General features: G+C 41.1%; 1 protein-coding gene across 1 annotated transcript in view; it reads right to left on the bottom strand.

The window, feature by feature from the left end:
- The window catches only part of LOC134841709 (potassium voltage-gated channel subfamily H member 6-like), a 633,879-nt gene that overhangs the window by 38,423 nt on the left and 578,741 nt on the right, over positions 1-16,715 (bottom strand). Inside the window, exon 14 of the mRNA XM_063857742.1 lies at positions 9,495-9,720. Coding sequence (XP_063713812.1) covers positions 9,495-9,720 — 226 coding nt within the window. The remainder of the gene's footprint in view (positions 1-9,494; positions 9,721-16,715) is intronic.

Here is a 16,715-nt window from a genome sequence, read left to right on the forward strand (position 1 = left end):
TTGATCTTCTTTTTCCCTCCTATTTCAAAGAGCGCCTCGGTGATTGTCACTTTCTTTGTGGTGTTGCCTCTCACTTTCTCCTGTCTTTCGGAGGCAAGGAGTGACTGGGTATGTACTGCCACTCGATATCAGATTGGGCCCGTTCTCTTTACACTTTTTCCTTCTTTCTTCTTTGGCCAGTCTCATTACTTTCTCTCAACCCTCTTTTCGGTGTCCAACTGGTGCTGTTCGAATATTATCCCCAGTTAATGTACTTTGTTTGTTCGTGTATTCCTTCCAGTGCTCTTCTCATCTTTTCTTTCATTCCGAAATTCGTCAGGATACTCCACAGTATAGGTCTGTTGACTCTCGGGTACGCTTTCGTTATGTCCAGGAGCGTCGCCACTGGGTCTTCAGGCTGCTTTACACTAGGGTCCACCGTGCCTTGCGCTTCCTCATGAATTCGGATGAAGCATTGCGTCGCGTCTGCTGTTGATCTTCCTGTTCTGAAGCCTTGCTGGTTGTCGTCTATGAGATTCATTTCTTCGGCCCACTTTCGAAGCCTTGTCGCCAGTACTCTCGCCTCGACGCCATGGTGAGAAAACAGACACCCCGGTAGTTATTGAGGTTGTTCCTTTTTCCTTTCTTGAACAGCGGTATCACCAGACCTGTCTTAACGCAAGCCTTCCACGCCAGTTGAGGTGTGTCATACAGCTGCTGTACCAGATCAATCACCAAGTTCTGTGTTCTCTCGTCCGCTCTCGTGACGTAAGTTATCCTCACTCCGTCTTCGCCTGGTGCCCAGTTTTTCATTTCACAGATCGCGTTCTTTATCTCTCTCATCGTTGCGTCTTTCTCCAATTCTCGTGCGGTCTTTCTTCGTTTTTCCGTCTCCAGTTTTCTTTCTAGTACTTCCTTGGTCATTTCAAGTGTGTTTTCGTGTCTCTCTGCAGACACTTTCTAGAAGTGTTCTTTGTACTCCTCCGGTGAGAACTGCTCAATGGCTCTTTCAGCCCCAGCTTGACTAGCACCTTGTACATGGTTCCGATATCATTTCTTTCTTACGCCATTTTGGCTTCTTCAATGATGCTGTTCCAGTACTGCTTTTCCCGCCTACGCTTCTCTTTGGTATCTTCGTCGTGCCACTCTCACTAGTTCTTTTGCTTGCTTATGTTCTTCGTTTTCTGGGCCGTGTACCCTCTCCAGGATTTCCTTGGCGTTTCTGGCGGCTATGCTGATGTTTCGGCTTTGCCACATACCTCTAACGCTGCGTCGGAAAGACACTTCGTCACGTTGTTCCACGACTTGTCGGTCATCGCTTTGAATGTTTTTCCCGTCGCTTCCGGGATTTTCTTTATTGTCTCTTTGTCTCTCAGTTTCTCGATGTTCACTCGTTTCTGTGAAGTTATTTTCTTCCATTTCAGATTAAGCAGCCTCACCGTGATCTTTTTCGGTCTGTGGTACGGGAGACTGCTTTCTAGGACCACTCCGGCTGTCTTCACCAGCTGGCTTCTCTGCAATCTTCTGACCAAGAATCGGTCTAGCTCGTGCCACTTTCCGTTCATTGGTTTTGCCATGTTCCTCGTCGATCGAACTTGTGAAAGGCGTCACACCACGCTAGTCCGTTATTATGACACCATTGGAGGTCTCTGCCTGCTTCGTTTAACTTTCCTAGACCAAACGGCCCACAGGTCCCGTCCACGAACTTCTCTTGCTCTTTTCTTCCGATGGTTGCGTTGCGGTCCCCTCCAATCACCAGCCAGTCGTCGGCTCTCGTTGTTCTAGTTCCCACCGGTATCGCTCTATGTCCTCTGGTCCGTAGCTCGTGTCCGGTTGGTAGCAACCGATCAGTTTGACGTCTCCTATCTTCACTATCGTCGGTCGCTCGCCAAACTCTCTCGTCATCCTTGCTCGAAATATTGCTGACTTCTTCGAGTGTATCACTGCAGAGCCTCCTTTCCCTTCGCCAAACCAGATAAATCCTGATTCGTCGGCGGAGCTCTCCGAGATGAGTACCACGTTCCATCTCTTATTCTGACAGAAATTCACGACTTCTCTGAGCTTTCGTCGGTTGTTCTGCCTCATTGTCATTCTCTGTTGGTTCCATGTCACAATGATGGTCTCCTTCTTCTCTTAGTACTCCTTGTATATACTCTCTTTCACGATCTTCCTCCTTCTTTCTCTTTTCCTCTTCTTCTCTCGTCGTCGCTCTTCTCTTTCCTCTCCTCATCGTGCGCGGGTTGGTCTCCACCGTTCTCAGCTCTATGCTACTCTGCGCCGTTCTGTGTCTGAATCCCCCTTTCAGTTGTTTTCGAGGTCGCCCAATTCGGGGCCTCCCCTGATGTATTCGTTGTCGTCTCTTTGTTACTGCATGGAATTGCAGTCTACACTTGCCGCCACGGGAAGGCGTCGACAACAAGGGCAAGTAGCTTTGCTTAGTTTCTGTAAAGAAACGGTCTTTGAGTTCGAAAACATATAGCCATGCTAGTGCCCTCAGATGTTTATATGGATTGTGCAAAGGTCACCAGGGCACTGTGCTCTGGATGGGTTTGCTGCTTTCATAACTGTGTCAGCTTCACATGTCATGAAGAACAGTGGCTCCTTCAAACTTGGTTTCAAAAATTTTCTTTTAGCTTCCCTTTGCGTTTTGTCCGATTTGTCAATTCATTTTGGTGAATTGCACGTTTAATCCGGAACAAATATGCCTGCACCAATAGGTTAAAAGATGCGCTATAATTTTTTTAGCCAGCTAGTGCCCCCAGATGTTCATATGGACTAAGCAAAGGTCATCAGGGCACAGTGCTCTGGATGGTTTTGCTGCTTTATTAGCTGTGTCAGTTTCACATGGCATGAAGAACAGTGCTCCCTCATTCTGTTCACTCTTTGTTTCACATCATGCTTCCTGCCCATGCATGTTCGGAGCATCCGTATTTCGTTACCCTCATTTCTTCTGAACTCCAGATGTTCTTCTGTTCCTGGGTGGCACTTTTCTTCAAGCAATTTTATCTTTTCTTTGATCTTCTTTTTCCCTCCTATTTCAAAGAGCGCCTCGGTGATTGTCACTTTCTTTGTGGTGTTGCCTCTCACTTTCTCCTGTCTTTCGGAGGCAAGGAGTGACTGGGTATGTACTGCCACTCGATATCAGATTGGGCCCGTTCTCTTCACACTTTTTCCTTCTTTCTTCTTTGGCCAGTCTCATTACTTTCTCTCAACCCTCTTTTCGGTGTCCAACTGGTGCTGTTCGAATATTATCCCCAGTTAATGTACTTTGTTTGTTCGTGTATTCCTTCCAGTGCTCTTCTCATCTTTTCTTTCATTCCGAAATTCGTCAGGATACTCAACAGTTTAGGTCTGTTGACTCTCGGGTACGCTTTCGTTATGTCCAGGAGCGTCGCCACTGGGTCTTCAGGCTGCTTTACACTAGGGTCCACCGTGCCTTGCGCTTCCTCATGAATTCGGATGAAGCATTGCGTCGCGTCTGCTGTTGATCTTCCTGTTCTGAAGCCTTGCTGGTTGTCGTCTATGAGATTCATTTCTTCGGCCCACTTTCGAAGCCTTGTCGCCAGTACTCTCGCCTCGACGCCATGGTGAGAAAACAGACACCCCGGTAGTTATTGAGGTTGTTCCTTTTTCCTTTCTTGAACAGCGGTATCACCAGACCTGTCTTCACGCAAGCCTTCCACGCCAGCTGAGGTGTGTCATACAGCTGCTGTACCAGATCAATCACCAAGTTCTGTGTTCTCTCGTCCACTCTCGTGACGTAAGTTATCCTCACTCCGTCTTCGCCTGGTGCCCAGTTTTTCATTTCACAGATCGCGTTCTTTATCTCTCTCATCGTTGCGTCTTTCTCCAATTCTCGTGCGGTCTTTCTTCGTTCTTCCGTCTCCAGTATTCTTTCTAGTACTTCCTTGGTCATTTCAAGTGTGTTTTCGTGTCTCTCTGCAGACACTTTCTAGAAGTGTTCTTTGTACTCCTCCGGTGAGAACTGCTCAATGGCTCTTTCAGCCCCAGCTTGACTAGCACCTTGTACATGGTTCCGATATCATTTCTTTCTTACGCCATTTTGGCTTCTTCAATGATGCTGTTCCAGTACTGCTTTTCCCGCCTACGCTTCTCTCTTTGGTATCTTCGTCGTGCCACTCTCACTAGTTCTTTTGCTTGCTTATGTTCTTCGTTTTCTGGGCCGTGTACCCTCTCCAGGATTTCCTTGGCGTTTCTGGCGGCTATGCTGATGTTTCCACGCATCTCCTGGTTGGCGCCTTCTTTCCTCACCATCCAGGGCATGTCCATGTTCTTCGGCGCTTTGCCACATACCTCTAACGCTGCTTCGGAAAGACACTTCGTCACGTTGTTCCACGACTTGTCGGTCATCGCTTTGAATGTTTTTCCCGTCGCTTCCGGGATTTTCTTTATTGTCTCTTTGTCTCTCAGTTTCTCGATGTTCCCCCGTTTCTGTGAAGTTATTTTCTTCCATTTCAGATTAAGCAGCCTCACCGTGATCTTTTTCGGTCTGTGGTACGGGAGACTGCCTTCTAGGACCACTCCGGCTGTCTTCACCAGCTGGCTTCTCTGCAATCTTCTGACCAAGAATCGGTCTAGCTCGTGCCACTTTCCGTTCATTGGTTTTGCCATGTTCCTCGTCGATCGAACTTGTGAAAGGCGTCACACCACGCTAGTCCGTTATTCTGACACCATTGGAGGTCTCTGCCTGCTTCGTTTAACTTTCCTAGACCAAACGGCCCACAGGTCCCGTCCACGAACTTCTCTTGCTCTTTTCTTCCGATGGTTGCGTTGCGGTCCCCTCCAATCACCAGCCAGTCGTCGGCTCTCGTTGTTCTAGTTCCCACCGGTATCGCTCTATGTCCTCTGGTCCGTAGCTCGTGTCCGGTTGGTAGCAACCGATCAGTTTGACGTCTCCTATCTTCACTATCGTCGTTCGCTCGCCGAACTCTCTCGTCATCCTTGCTCGAAATATTGCTGACTTCTTCGAGTGTATCACTGCAGAGCCTCCTTTCCCTTCGCCAAACCAGATAAATCCTGATTCGTCGGCGGAGCTCTCCGAGATGAGTACCACGTTCCATCTCTTATTCTGACAGAAATTCACGACTTCTCTGAGCTTTCGTCGGTTGTTCTGCCTCATTGTCATTCTCTGTTGGTTCCATGTCACAATGATGGTCTCCTTCTTCTCTTAGTACTCCTTGTATATACTCTCTTTCACGATCTTCCTCCTTCTTTCTCTTTTCCTCTTCTTCTCTCGTCGTCGCTCTTCTCTTTCCTCTCCTCATCGTGCGCGGGTTGGTCTCCACCGTTCTCAGCTCTATGCTACTCTGCGCCGTTCTGTGTCTGAATCCCCCTTTCAGTTGTTTTCGAGGTTGCCCAATTCGGGGCCTCCCCTGATGTGTTCGTTGTCGTCTCTTTGTTACTGCATGGAATTGCAGTCTACACTTGCCGCCACGGGAAGGCGTCGACAACAAGGGCAAGTAGCTTTGCTTAGTTTCTGTAAAGAAACGGTCTTTGAGCTCGAAAACATATAGCCAGCTAGTGCCCTCAGATGTTTATATGGATTGTGCAAAGGTCACCAGGGCACTGTGCTCTGGATGGGTTTGCTGCTTTCATAACTGTGTCAGCTTCACATGTCATGAAGAACAGTGGCTCCTTCAAACTTGGTTTCAAAAAATTTCTTTTAGCTTCCCTTTGCGTTTTGTCCGATGTGTCAATTCATTTTGATGAATTGCACGTTTAATCCGGAACAAATATGCCTGCACCAATAGGTTAAAAGATGCGCTATAATTTTTTTTAGCCAGCTAGTGCCCCCAGATGTTCATATGGACTAAGCAAAGGTCATCAGGGCACAGTGCTCTGGATGGTTTTGCTGCTTTATTAGCTGTGTCAGTTTCACATGGCATGAAGAACAGTGCTCCCTCAAACTTAGTTTCAAAAAATTTCTTGCAGCTTCCCTTTGCATTTTGTCCGATTTGTCAATTCATTTTGATGAATCGCACGTTTAATCCGGAACAAATATGCCTGCACCAATGGAAACTCTACAAAGAGCTCTAATAATGCTAACTAAAAACCAATTTTCCAAAAAAAAGGCCCTTTCTTTGGAACTAAGAAGACAGAAATAAGCAGACAGACTACCTAAATAAGACTAAATTTTCTATTTGCCAGAAAAACAAGTCTCAACTGGAATCGAACTCCCAGGCTTTGTCGTCTCAAGCATGGGGGTTACAGCAACTTGGAATAAAGCTGAACCATAGAGCTGCGGAAACTAAGCCGACAAAAATAAACAGATGGACGATAACCCGAAAAAGCAATGAAAAAGAGTTTGCAAAGAAAAGGCCCGGCCAGAATCATTGCCGCCTTGACCAATTGTTTTACCTCTACGCCAGATGCACTTGAGGGTTGAATGGATTTGAATCTGTAATTGCCCCTTCCCCTCAGAGCTCACACACGCGCACATTAAAACTTCTTTCCCGTCAGAGCTCATACACGCGAACAAAAACTTTTTCAGACGTAAGGACAAAATTTATTAAACCGATAAAAATGACAAAAAAATAGAACAAAAGTGAAGTTTTGAAAAATCGAACTGGTAAAATTACAAAAAAAACGCGAAAAACAAAAAACTTCAGCCGGATTTTTAAGATTTTAGAAACAACTGCCGTTAAAACAAAGAGCTAAACTAAACCATTCTTAAATGTGGCAACTAAGCCGAAAAAGCAAAAGCAGATAAATAATAGGCCAATTTTTTTTGAACCGAAACATTTACCGTTTGAAAAAAAATGGTCAGATTCGAACTCAAGAAATTTGCTGTCTCAGGCGTATTCGTTACCACCAAGCTAAGTGTGCGCTCCTATATCCCGAGCATGGCTTTACCAGTGGATTGTTTGCAGTATTCGGAGAAATTAAGATCAGGGTCGAAATACACACCAAGAAACTTAAGTTAAAAAGGAAATATCTACTTATAACAAAGACTAAAAAGTCATGTAGTTTTTGACATAATTACTCAGTTTAGTGGAGGCGATTTTGTCGTGCGATTCGACCTCAGTAGGGAAGTCATCGGCATAAGACTGAAAACCAACTTCTGGAGGAATTTGAGTGCATCGTGCGATTGTTTTCGAGTGCGTATGCCAGTTTAAAATGAGTGAGATGACAGAGGCTTGAGGAACGCCTGTAAGCACAATCATTGATGTAGACAAGGTGTCACTGAATTGCAACTGGGCTGACCGGCCATTCAGATAAATTGCTAGCCATCTTCTTATGTTGGGAACACTGTGGCTCGTTCAAACGTAGTTTCAAAAATTTTATTTTTGTTTCCCTTTGCGTTTTGTCCGATTTGTCAACTCATTTTAGTGAATCGCACGATAAATCCGGAACAAATATGACTGCACCAATGGAAACTCTACAAACACCTCTGATAAGGCTATTCAAACTTTAAAAAGAGTGAGTGAGATGACAGACGCTTGAGGGACGCCTGTAAGCACTCCTTGATGTAGACGAGGTGTCCAAGAATTGTGCCTGGGCTTACCGGCCACTCAGATAGTTTTGCTAGCTGAGAAGAAAAGTGAAGTTTTGAAAAATCGAACAGGTAAAGTTCCAACCAATGTGAAACGCAAAAAAAATATATTCAGCCAGGTTTTTTAAGATTTCAAAAACAACTGCAGTTAAAATTCATTACAGCTAAAACATAAAATTCTTGAATGTGGCAGCTAAGCCGAAAAAGCATAAGCAGACAAATAATAGGCCGATTTCTTTTTGAACCGGAACAATTACCGTTTAAAAAATACATCTTGGTCAGATTCGATCCCAGGACCTTTGCTGTTCCAGGCGTATTCGTTACCACCAAGCAAGTGTGCAAGAGACAATACAAAAATTGAATTCATTATGAACCAAGGAATCGTCAACTCAAAAACTCAAATGAGTCGTGTGGACAAGATTGTTTACGGGCAAAAAGTCTAGTACCCGATTGCAACACCCTTGCCATGGCAAGGGCAATAGGAAACTAATAATCTTTTTAACTGGTCCCAATTTGTGCCCCCCGACAGTGTCTTCACGACCCATATCCTGCACATGGCTTTACCACTGGATTGTCTGCAGTGTTCGGAGAAACTAAGATCTGAGTCAAAATAGACATCAAGAAAATTAAGGTAAAAACGAGATCTAATTATAATAAAGAGAAAAAGTGATGTATTTTATTGACACAGTTACTCAGTTTAGTAGAGGCAATTTTAGGTCGTGCGATTCGACGTCAAAATTGACATGGCGGTAGAATTCTGAGATTTTCGAACCTTTGCTTGGTTTCTGAATAGGAACGATCTTTAAGTTCGTCCAAATGTGCGTTATTTTGTTCAGTTTTACAGACAGGTTTAAAGATGCGTAATAAAACTTATAGCCAGCGAGTGCCCCCAGATGTTTAAATGGACTGTGCAGAGGTCATCAGAGCACAGTGCTGTGGATGGTTTTGCTGCTTTGATTACTGTGTCAGTTTCACATGGCATGAAGAACAGTGGCTCGTTCAAACTTAGTTTTCAAATATTCTTTTGGTTTCCCTTTGCTCTTTGTCCGATATGTCGTTAAATGCGTTTGCTATTTCTCTTGCCTTCGATTTTTTTTTTCATTAACAGAGATAGGGAATGATTTTATTACAGATTTTCTTCGCGGAGCGGACTGGTTGACGTGAACATTTCTGGTTGAACATTTCCAAAAGCTACTGGTTGACGTGTGGTAGCTTAAGGTTTTTTCATTTGCCATGTCCTTCATTAAATTAAAACTCAAGTTCTTTACAAGTAGACAAAGTTGACCTTCGCACCACTTTGGATATAAAAAAAGAAATGCAAAAAAAAAATCGAAAATGTCAGAAAAACTAGATCCAAAAAGAACAAGGCTAGTTTTGAAACACAAACATGCCGAGACACTTGAAGGTAATTTTCTAGTTTTTTGGCGGTTCGGCTGATAGCCTTTGGACAGTAACGATTTTGCCGGCCCGATCTTACGAGAACCACCTTGAATTGGCTATGTTAGAGACGGCTAAAAGCACGTACCGCTATATTTAGACGCTAGCCAATCGTTTTATGATCTAGCTTCACTTTCCGTCGGTATGTTTTTCCGGGCGAATGTTACATTTGTTTTCTGGTTCTTCGAAAAAAACTTCACCAGTTTGCTTTATTGAAATTTATAACGTTTTTGTTTTTCTTGAAGCGAACGGGATTTGCTCAGTTAAAGAGAGATTTATTAAAAATGGTATTTTGTGGTCAAGGTTATATTCTTTATGTGTGAGGTATCAAGACTGACTTAACCCTTGGTGGAAAAGTGCTCTCGTTGTAAAAAAAAGTCATGTAGTTTACTGAAACAGCTACTCAGTATAGCAGGGACGTGTTTTAAGTTACACGATTGGCGAAAGGGTGGAAGTCGTCGGCGTAAGACTGAAGTAATACTTTTGGGAGGGGTTCGGGTCTATCATGCTCGCAGAATCCCCCCAAATGAATCACGCCCCCCCTTTTTTAAGAAATCTTCCGTACCTCGTCTTCCTCAGTTCCAAACATGAGCAAGTCAAAGGGAATGGCTGCGACAACGTCTATGAGGAACCAGCCCTTGAAGTAATGCACGGCAATTCTACTAGGCTCACTGATAACCTCTTCGTTCTTGTTCACGTAAGTGGTCCTGAAGTTGATTAGGATGTCTATGATGAACATAACATCCACCAGCAGGTCTATGATCACTAGAGGATCATCATAGCGACTCTTCCTGAAACGAAAGTTACTAGAGCATTATAATCTTCTAAATATAGCAAACGAAATTAATTTATAAAGAAATGAAATTAATTTCTAACAAATGAAACTAATTTATTAATTCTTTATTCAGTATTTAAAAAGAATCCTTATTTCAAAAATCGGTATAAATCTAGAAATCAGCAAAATCAAGCAAATGAAAAAAAAAACTGAAGAAAAAAAATAAAAAACTATTTCAGAAAAACAGCCTATAAAACATCACATCAGCATTCAAAAAACATCAGTAGCTAAGACAAGGGTATAGACCCATAGAGCCGAAAATAAAAAATGTCATCAGAAAATGTCATAAAAAATATAATTATTCAGTGGAACTTCAAATACTTTTAAAACTTCTAACAAGAAAAAAAGCAAGATATTAACCTAAAACAAATCTTAGCCAATATGGAAACGCTCCAACTATTCGAAAGCGTAAAGCGCAAGTACCTGGGCAAGTATCTGCAATAATTCAGTGAACAGTCGAATTACAGAAGCTAGTCGGACCTTCGCATTTGTTGCAATAAAACACATAAAAAAGGTGAGCAAAACTATAATATTCGTATGAATCGGAAACTGAAATACGAGCCCCCAAATGAGTGAAGAAAACAACTGCAAATATTTTTAAAAAACAACTCAACGCAAATAACCTGCGCGCAAAAATTGACAACATCGTTTATGGAAAGCAACAAAATATCTATTGCAACCATTCAAGAAACCAAGTTTCATGAAAAAATTACCTGCTAAGCACCTCCAAGCTACTCAATGATAACTAAAAATCGTAACCGGTAAAAGCATGTTGTTGTTGTTGATGGAGCTCGTCATAGATGATATGAGGGACGTAAACGTCCTGTTCGGCCAATAAACATTAAAACTTTGTCCGGATTTGTTTGCAAAACTGAGATAATGGGGTTTGAGCCCAAAGTTACAATCTTTCTTCATTCCATTTATCGCATTTCAGGATGAAATGCTCTGTGTCTTCAACTTCTTCACTGTCACACTGACGGCACTGCGGAGATTCAATACGACCAAAGAGATGCTCTGTTTTAGCTAAGTTACTACATCGATTCACCCGGAGCCTATGCAACAAAACTTCCTCTTCTCTTGAACGATTAGTTGAATGCTCCAAAGCCATGCCATTACAAATTCGTCTGTGTAAGTGATCTTCGTCCACTTTTTGCCGGTAATCTTCTAGTGTCACTTCTTCTCTATTCGTCAGAAAAAACTCTTTCGTACTGAGATTTTCTGGTTTATCTTGGATCATCTTTCTAGCGGTAACTCTCCAGTCCGGACGAAATCTGCTATCCCCTCTCGCTTTCAGTCTCTGAGGCGGGCCGTCGTCTGTCAAAAGATGCAGATGATGATCTATCGGGAACCGGAGGAACTTACTGTACAAAATGGCTGCCTTTTCGTCACTGTACTGCTTCAACGAAGAAAGCCTTGCCTTAGGTAAAAGCATTAGGGTGGATGTTCGGCTTTTCTCATCGAAAACAACGTTACGCATGAAGAATTTAAAATATTAACGAACCCTCAAGACTCACACATTAAGGCGGAATTAAAGAAAAACTAGAGAAATTCAAATAAATCTAGTTAATGTATACATCCTTAATACACAAGCTGTGACTGTGGTTACAACGCATCCAACAATCAACTACTAAATTGGAGGATCTAATAATCTGCTAATAACCCTCTCTGGTTCTCTGAACTTAGGATGCAAGAGGAACTACTTGCTAAAAAAAACAGAAGACTCAGAAAACGTAGTCTTAAACGAGAATGTCTCTGCTATATTAACCTCCAACTAGGAAGGTTCACCTGACATAAGTCTTGCAAGTGCCAAATTGGCAAAGAAAATTAGCTGCACAACAGAAACTTGACGCGAATCTGATCATCAGGCAATCCTGCTAACACCTACTTAATGTCGACTTTGATGAACCACCAACAAGAAATTTCATTAACTTTACGAAAGCAGATTGCAAAGCAGTTCGTGAATCTACTGAGTTAGCTTCTGGCAAAAGCAGATCACCCAAAACAGTGCCAAAGCTACATTTCGCAAACAACTGATAATGGCAGCCAAATGGCACAATCTGCATGGCCACATCAAAGAACTTAGACCACACATTCTAAGAGAAGCTGTAGAGCTTTACGACACTAGCAACGAACAATCGAAGAATCATGCTGACCCTGAGATTTCGCACTTCAATAAATTATATCGATGTCATTGTGAATAGATTCGAACGCGATAAATAGAATGGATTTGTCAATACCCTCACCTACAGAGGAGTTAGACACAAACTATGTAAAATTGTCAATGCTCTTGCGGGCAAATCAACTAACAACGCACAAAACCAACCCAATTAAACATTGAAATTTCCGAAAAAGTGTGCCAATCTCTTGAATAAGCAAAAGAGTTTTCACCCGCTCATCCCACATAAAGAGAAACTCAGCACGCTCCGCAGACTAACCGACATACGTCATGAATTCACTGTATTTGTCGAAAAGGTCGTCACAAATAATTAAAATGAGCAAGAAAAGTCAACAAAATCGCCCCCATTCATCTTCATTTTCTCAGAGAGATGCCTTTCCTGAAACCGGGCAAATGAAAAGATGAAGCAAAAAGCTATCGACCCATGGCCCTTTGATTCGCTGTACCAAAATTGATTCGAAGATTCTTGCTGAATGACTTCAGTCACATCCAACCAGTACACCTTCAACAAGGATTTCGAAGACAGATCAGCAAATACTGCCTCAAACTGCAAAGCCACTGATATAAAAAACGGACTAAATCAGCCTCGTCCTCCACGCGGGACACTTTATGTAGCCTTAGCTGCATCTTTTGGCACTGTGGGTCACAGTATCTTGCAGCACGGTCTCTTCCAAACACAAAAATTCATAACATCGTATTATCAGAATCTTATGTTTAATTTAGAAACGAGAAGTCAAAATGACATGAATGAATCTTAAAAGGAGTCTTGCCGCCTGTTCTTCTCATAGTTTACATGCCGGTAATGGTCCTTCCACAGTCAAAAACATCAAATTAACAACATATGTGGATGAATTTTCTATCACGCTCACTGGTCCGAACACCACTGAACTTGAACTAGCTCCGGTCTTTTAGTAATTGAAGTGTTATGTAAACAACTTCCAACACGACTTGAATGTTACGCTAGAGGCACAACCTTACCGAAGTGTCTAAATAATTGGCTTCAAAAACGCAATTTGAAACTATCTTTAGACAAATTTTCAGTGACTATCATAACAACCTGGAACAAGGAAATAAAAAGTCAAACAAAAGTGATTATCACAAACAGCCCACTGCCTACCACCCAAAAACCTATAAAAACTAGGAGTCAGCTTTGATAACCTCTTTCCTTCCACTGAAGACATTACCGCGGTGATAAACAAATTCCAACCATGCAATAACAAACTGAGAACTCTCAGGCACAAGCTGGGGGTGCAGCAAAGAAACTAAATATAACCAATAAGGCAATTGAAGTGTTATGTAAACAACTTCCAACATGACTTAAATGTTACGCAAGACCTTCAAATGCTAAAAAGACATTTTGTAAATGGCTGCCATCATTATGAACGATGTGACCACCACACAACGAAACACAACCCGATGTCGAGACTTATAAAACCAACACTTGTCAAGAAAGTCAATGGCAACATCAAAAAACATCTTGATCGCTTAACACCAGATCAACAAAAATTCGCTCTTAAAACAATTCATTCAAATGAGGTGAAACAATGCGTTACAAAACATCACTCCAAACCGTTACTAATCTTTGAGCAGACACCAGCTGAGCGAAAAAATTGAAAATGAAAAAAATTAAGTACCCGAAGACTACAATGAAAAACACAGTATAATCAAAATTGTTTACAGCCCAAGAAAATTCTGAGATGTGGCAAGCAAGCCGACAAAACATGAGCATACAAACAAAAGTACGACAATATCAGTCTCATATATTCTGAAAAGCAAGATCCGACAGTGACTGGAATCACAGAGCTTAGCTCGCAAATGTGACCAAGTAACCTCTAGTCCAAAGTAAGATTTAAGAATAGTTGTTTACGGGAAAAAAGTCTGATCCGCAAGTGTGACGCAAGTGTACTTAAAATCGAATAGAGCCAAATGAGACGAACCAGAATTTCGACAGAGCTGATATTGATTTCTATTATCAAGTTTGACAATAACGAATATCATTTTTGCAAACACAAACAAGACAACGATTTCCTAAGCTTGCATTGAGTCAATGAAATTAGTTCCTATATTCGAACTTTAAGATGAAACTGCGAGCCTATGGGAAACCATAAACAGCAAGCAGATCGAAAAGCGTCGTTTTATTTAAAGAGAAGGCGTGGCAAAAATCTGCGGGCATAAGTATTTATGTTATGCGATGCAAACTGCGGGACTTTTTCAACTAATTATGCGGGCTTTTCCGCAGAAAGTTTTTGCGAATTTATGCAAATTTGCACCACAAAAGAGCACTTTTTTGCCAAAACTACTGTTTTAACCGCCCTCCAAACAATCCCTTCAAACACAATTGTAACTGCCATTTAGTGCGACTTTTTTTTTTACAAATTTGAGCTTGTAACGTCCCAAACTTTCCATTCGAAACCAAAAACTTTGACTAAACAGTAAAATTGAGATAGACGCTTTTTCTCGACAACCAAACAAAACATCGAAAACTTATCATGCAATCAAAAGCAACAGGGAAGCTTCAGACAGAGTATTTTGCCTCCTTTAGCGTCCTATTTGCCTCCTTCCAAAACGCGAGAAAGCAAAGCCCTAGTTGCCGAATTTTTGGAAAAAAAACCTGCAAGTGAAACATGCATTCAAAAATCACATTGCGTACATGACACAATCCGAGCTTAAAGTCTATTGCTTCTAAAAAAATAGAAATTGAATTCTAAATTAAAAAATATTTAAGAAAATTATAAAATTTGTTGGTACTAATTTAAATTTTTCCGAAACTATTTAAATTTTTCTTTAAAGCAGTTTTTCTATCAATTTGTGGGAATTTCCGCAATTTTGTGAAAATAATTCCAAAGCAAATTTTTAGGCATATCTATTTGCAACAAAATTCATCAAAACGGTCGTGAAAATTTAGATAGTTTGCTTTTTCCGCGGAACTGTGAAATTAATTATCATGAGTAAACTGACTGTACTTTGGCGTCAGATCAAATACGGCCCGAGCAATTTAAGTTGTTTTTATAAGTTTAAATTGCTCGATTTAAATTGAGTGGGCTCAAAATTTCACATTTAAAAATATTGAAAATTTTAATTAACTTTTCAAAAATAGACTACTGCATCATTACGACATATGGGCCCACCTAGCCAAGAGAGTTGGAGAAGAGTCAGTTAACGCAGGGAAGCACAAAAACACACCGACTTGCCTTTTCAATTTATACTTAAATTATATTTAAATTACAATATCTATATATCTATATATCTAATTTTTTCACTATAAAGAATCCAATTTGAGATAACTGGATCATAGGGTATTTTTTCTATTGAAAAAGTTGAAGTCATTCATATTTTTGGTGACCTTTTCACTTTTGCTGTTAGATAGTAAATTTGCCTTCCTTATAACAAAGGAACTGAAGTGAACTTGAAAACAAATTTCAGACCGCAAAAAAATCTTCGAGTCTTTTATAAATGAATCACTTCCTTCTTCGTAAAAACAAAAAATATTTACTAATAAAATATTAGTGTTTTTCTAGATAACAAAAATGACATTTTTGGCTATTAAAAAAATTCAACAAATCTTAGAAGATTATACTCTTCTTGAACTTTGTTGGGCTACAAAAGAGATTCCCTTTGACTTCTTGTCAGCAATTTAGCAGGTATTTTTTGGAGTAATTTTGATTGACTAAAAATTGCAAAAAAAAATGAACTGTTTGGGGTGACATTTTCGGGCGTGCATTTTGCATACAGAAGCAAAGCTGAGCTTCGCGCCACTGGCGATACAAATGTGACTGAAATCAAACGGAAACATAGTTTTTGTCTATAACAAAGCGGTCTCAAGCAGTTGTGTCACCTCTGCGCCAGATGGTTGATTGAATTTATAATTAACATGCGGCAACAAAGCCGAAAATACCTGAGTGCCGCAAAAAGTCAAAACAATCTAAACTAATAAAAAATTGTCCCCTGTGCACTCAGAGCACACGCACACGAATTTTTTTCGATCCCCGAACGACGCATGAAGGGGCCACCAGGTCGATCTAGATTAAACCGGAAGTAATTAACCCGAAAAAAAAGACAAAAGGAAAAAAAATAAATTTTGAAAAGCGAGTTGATGAAATGAAAACCAGTATCAAAAACAAATTTTGATCGGCCTGATTTTTAAACTGCTAGAGTGAAATATGTTTCCAGCAAAAAAAAAACAATTCTTATGTTTTATCGGCTAAGTTGCCAGATCTAAGCAGACTAATAATAAGCCGTCTAATAAGCTTATCAAAAAACTTTTTGAATCGGAATACTGATCGTTCAAAACAAAACGGGCCTTAGTCAGATTCAAACCCGAGATCTTTGGCGTCCCAGGCACATTCGTTACGTCCAGTTTAAGTGTGCAGGAGACAGCAAGCAATTTGAATTCAATATGAACCAAGGTACCACGAATACAGATGAGTCCTGTGGACAAAGTTGTTTACGGGGTAAAAAAGTATAGTGCTCGATTGCAATACCCTTGCTTATCGCAAGGGTAAAAATACACACATTCTGTGGAACTAAAAAGACAGAATTAAGCAGACAAACAATCTAATTTGGCAAAAACGTTCTATTTGCCAGAAAAACAAGTCTCAACTGGAATCGAACTCCCAGGCTTTGTCGTCTCAAGCATGGGGGTTACAGCAACTTGGAATAAAGCTGAACCATAGAGCTGCGGGAACTAAGTCGACAAAAATAAACAGATGGACGATAACCCGAAAAAGCAAAGAAAAAAGAGTTTGCAAAGAAAAGGCCCGGCCAGAATCTTTGCC

Source organism: Symsagittifera roscoffensis, chromosome 3, assembly GCF_963678635.1.
Source record: "Symsagittifera roscoffensis chromosome 3, txSymRosc1.1, whole genome shotgun sequence".
NCBI lineage: Eukaryota > Metazoa > Xenacoelomorpha > Acoela > Convolutidae > Symsagittifera > Symsagittifera roscoffensis.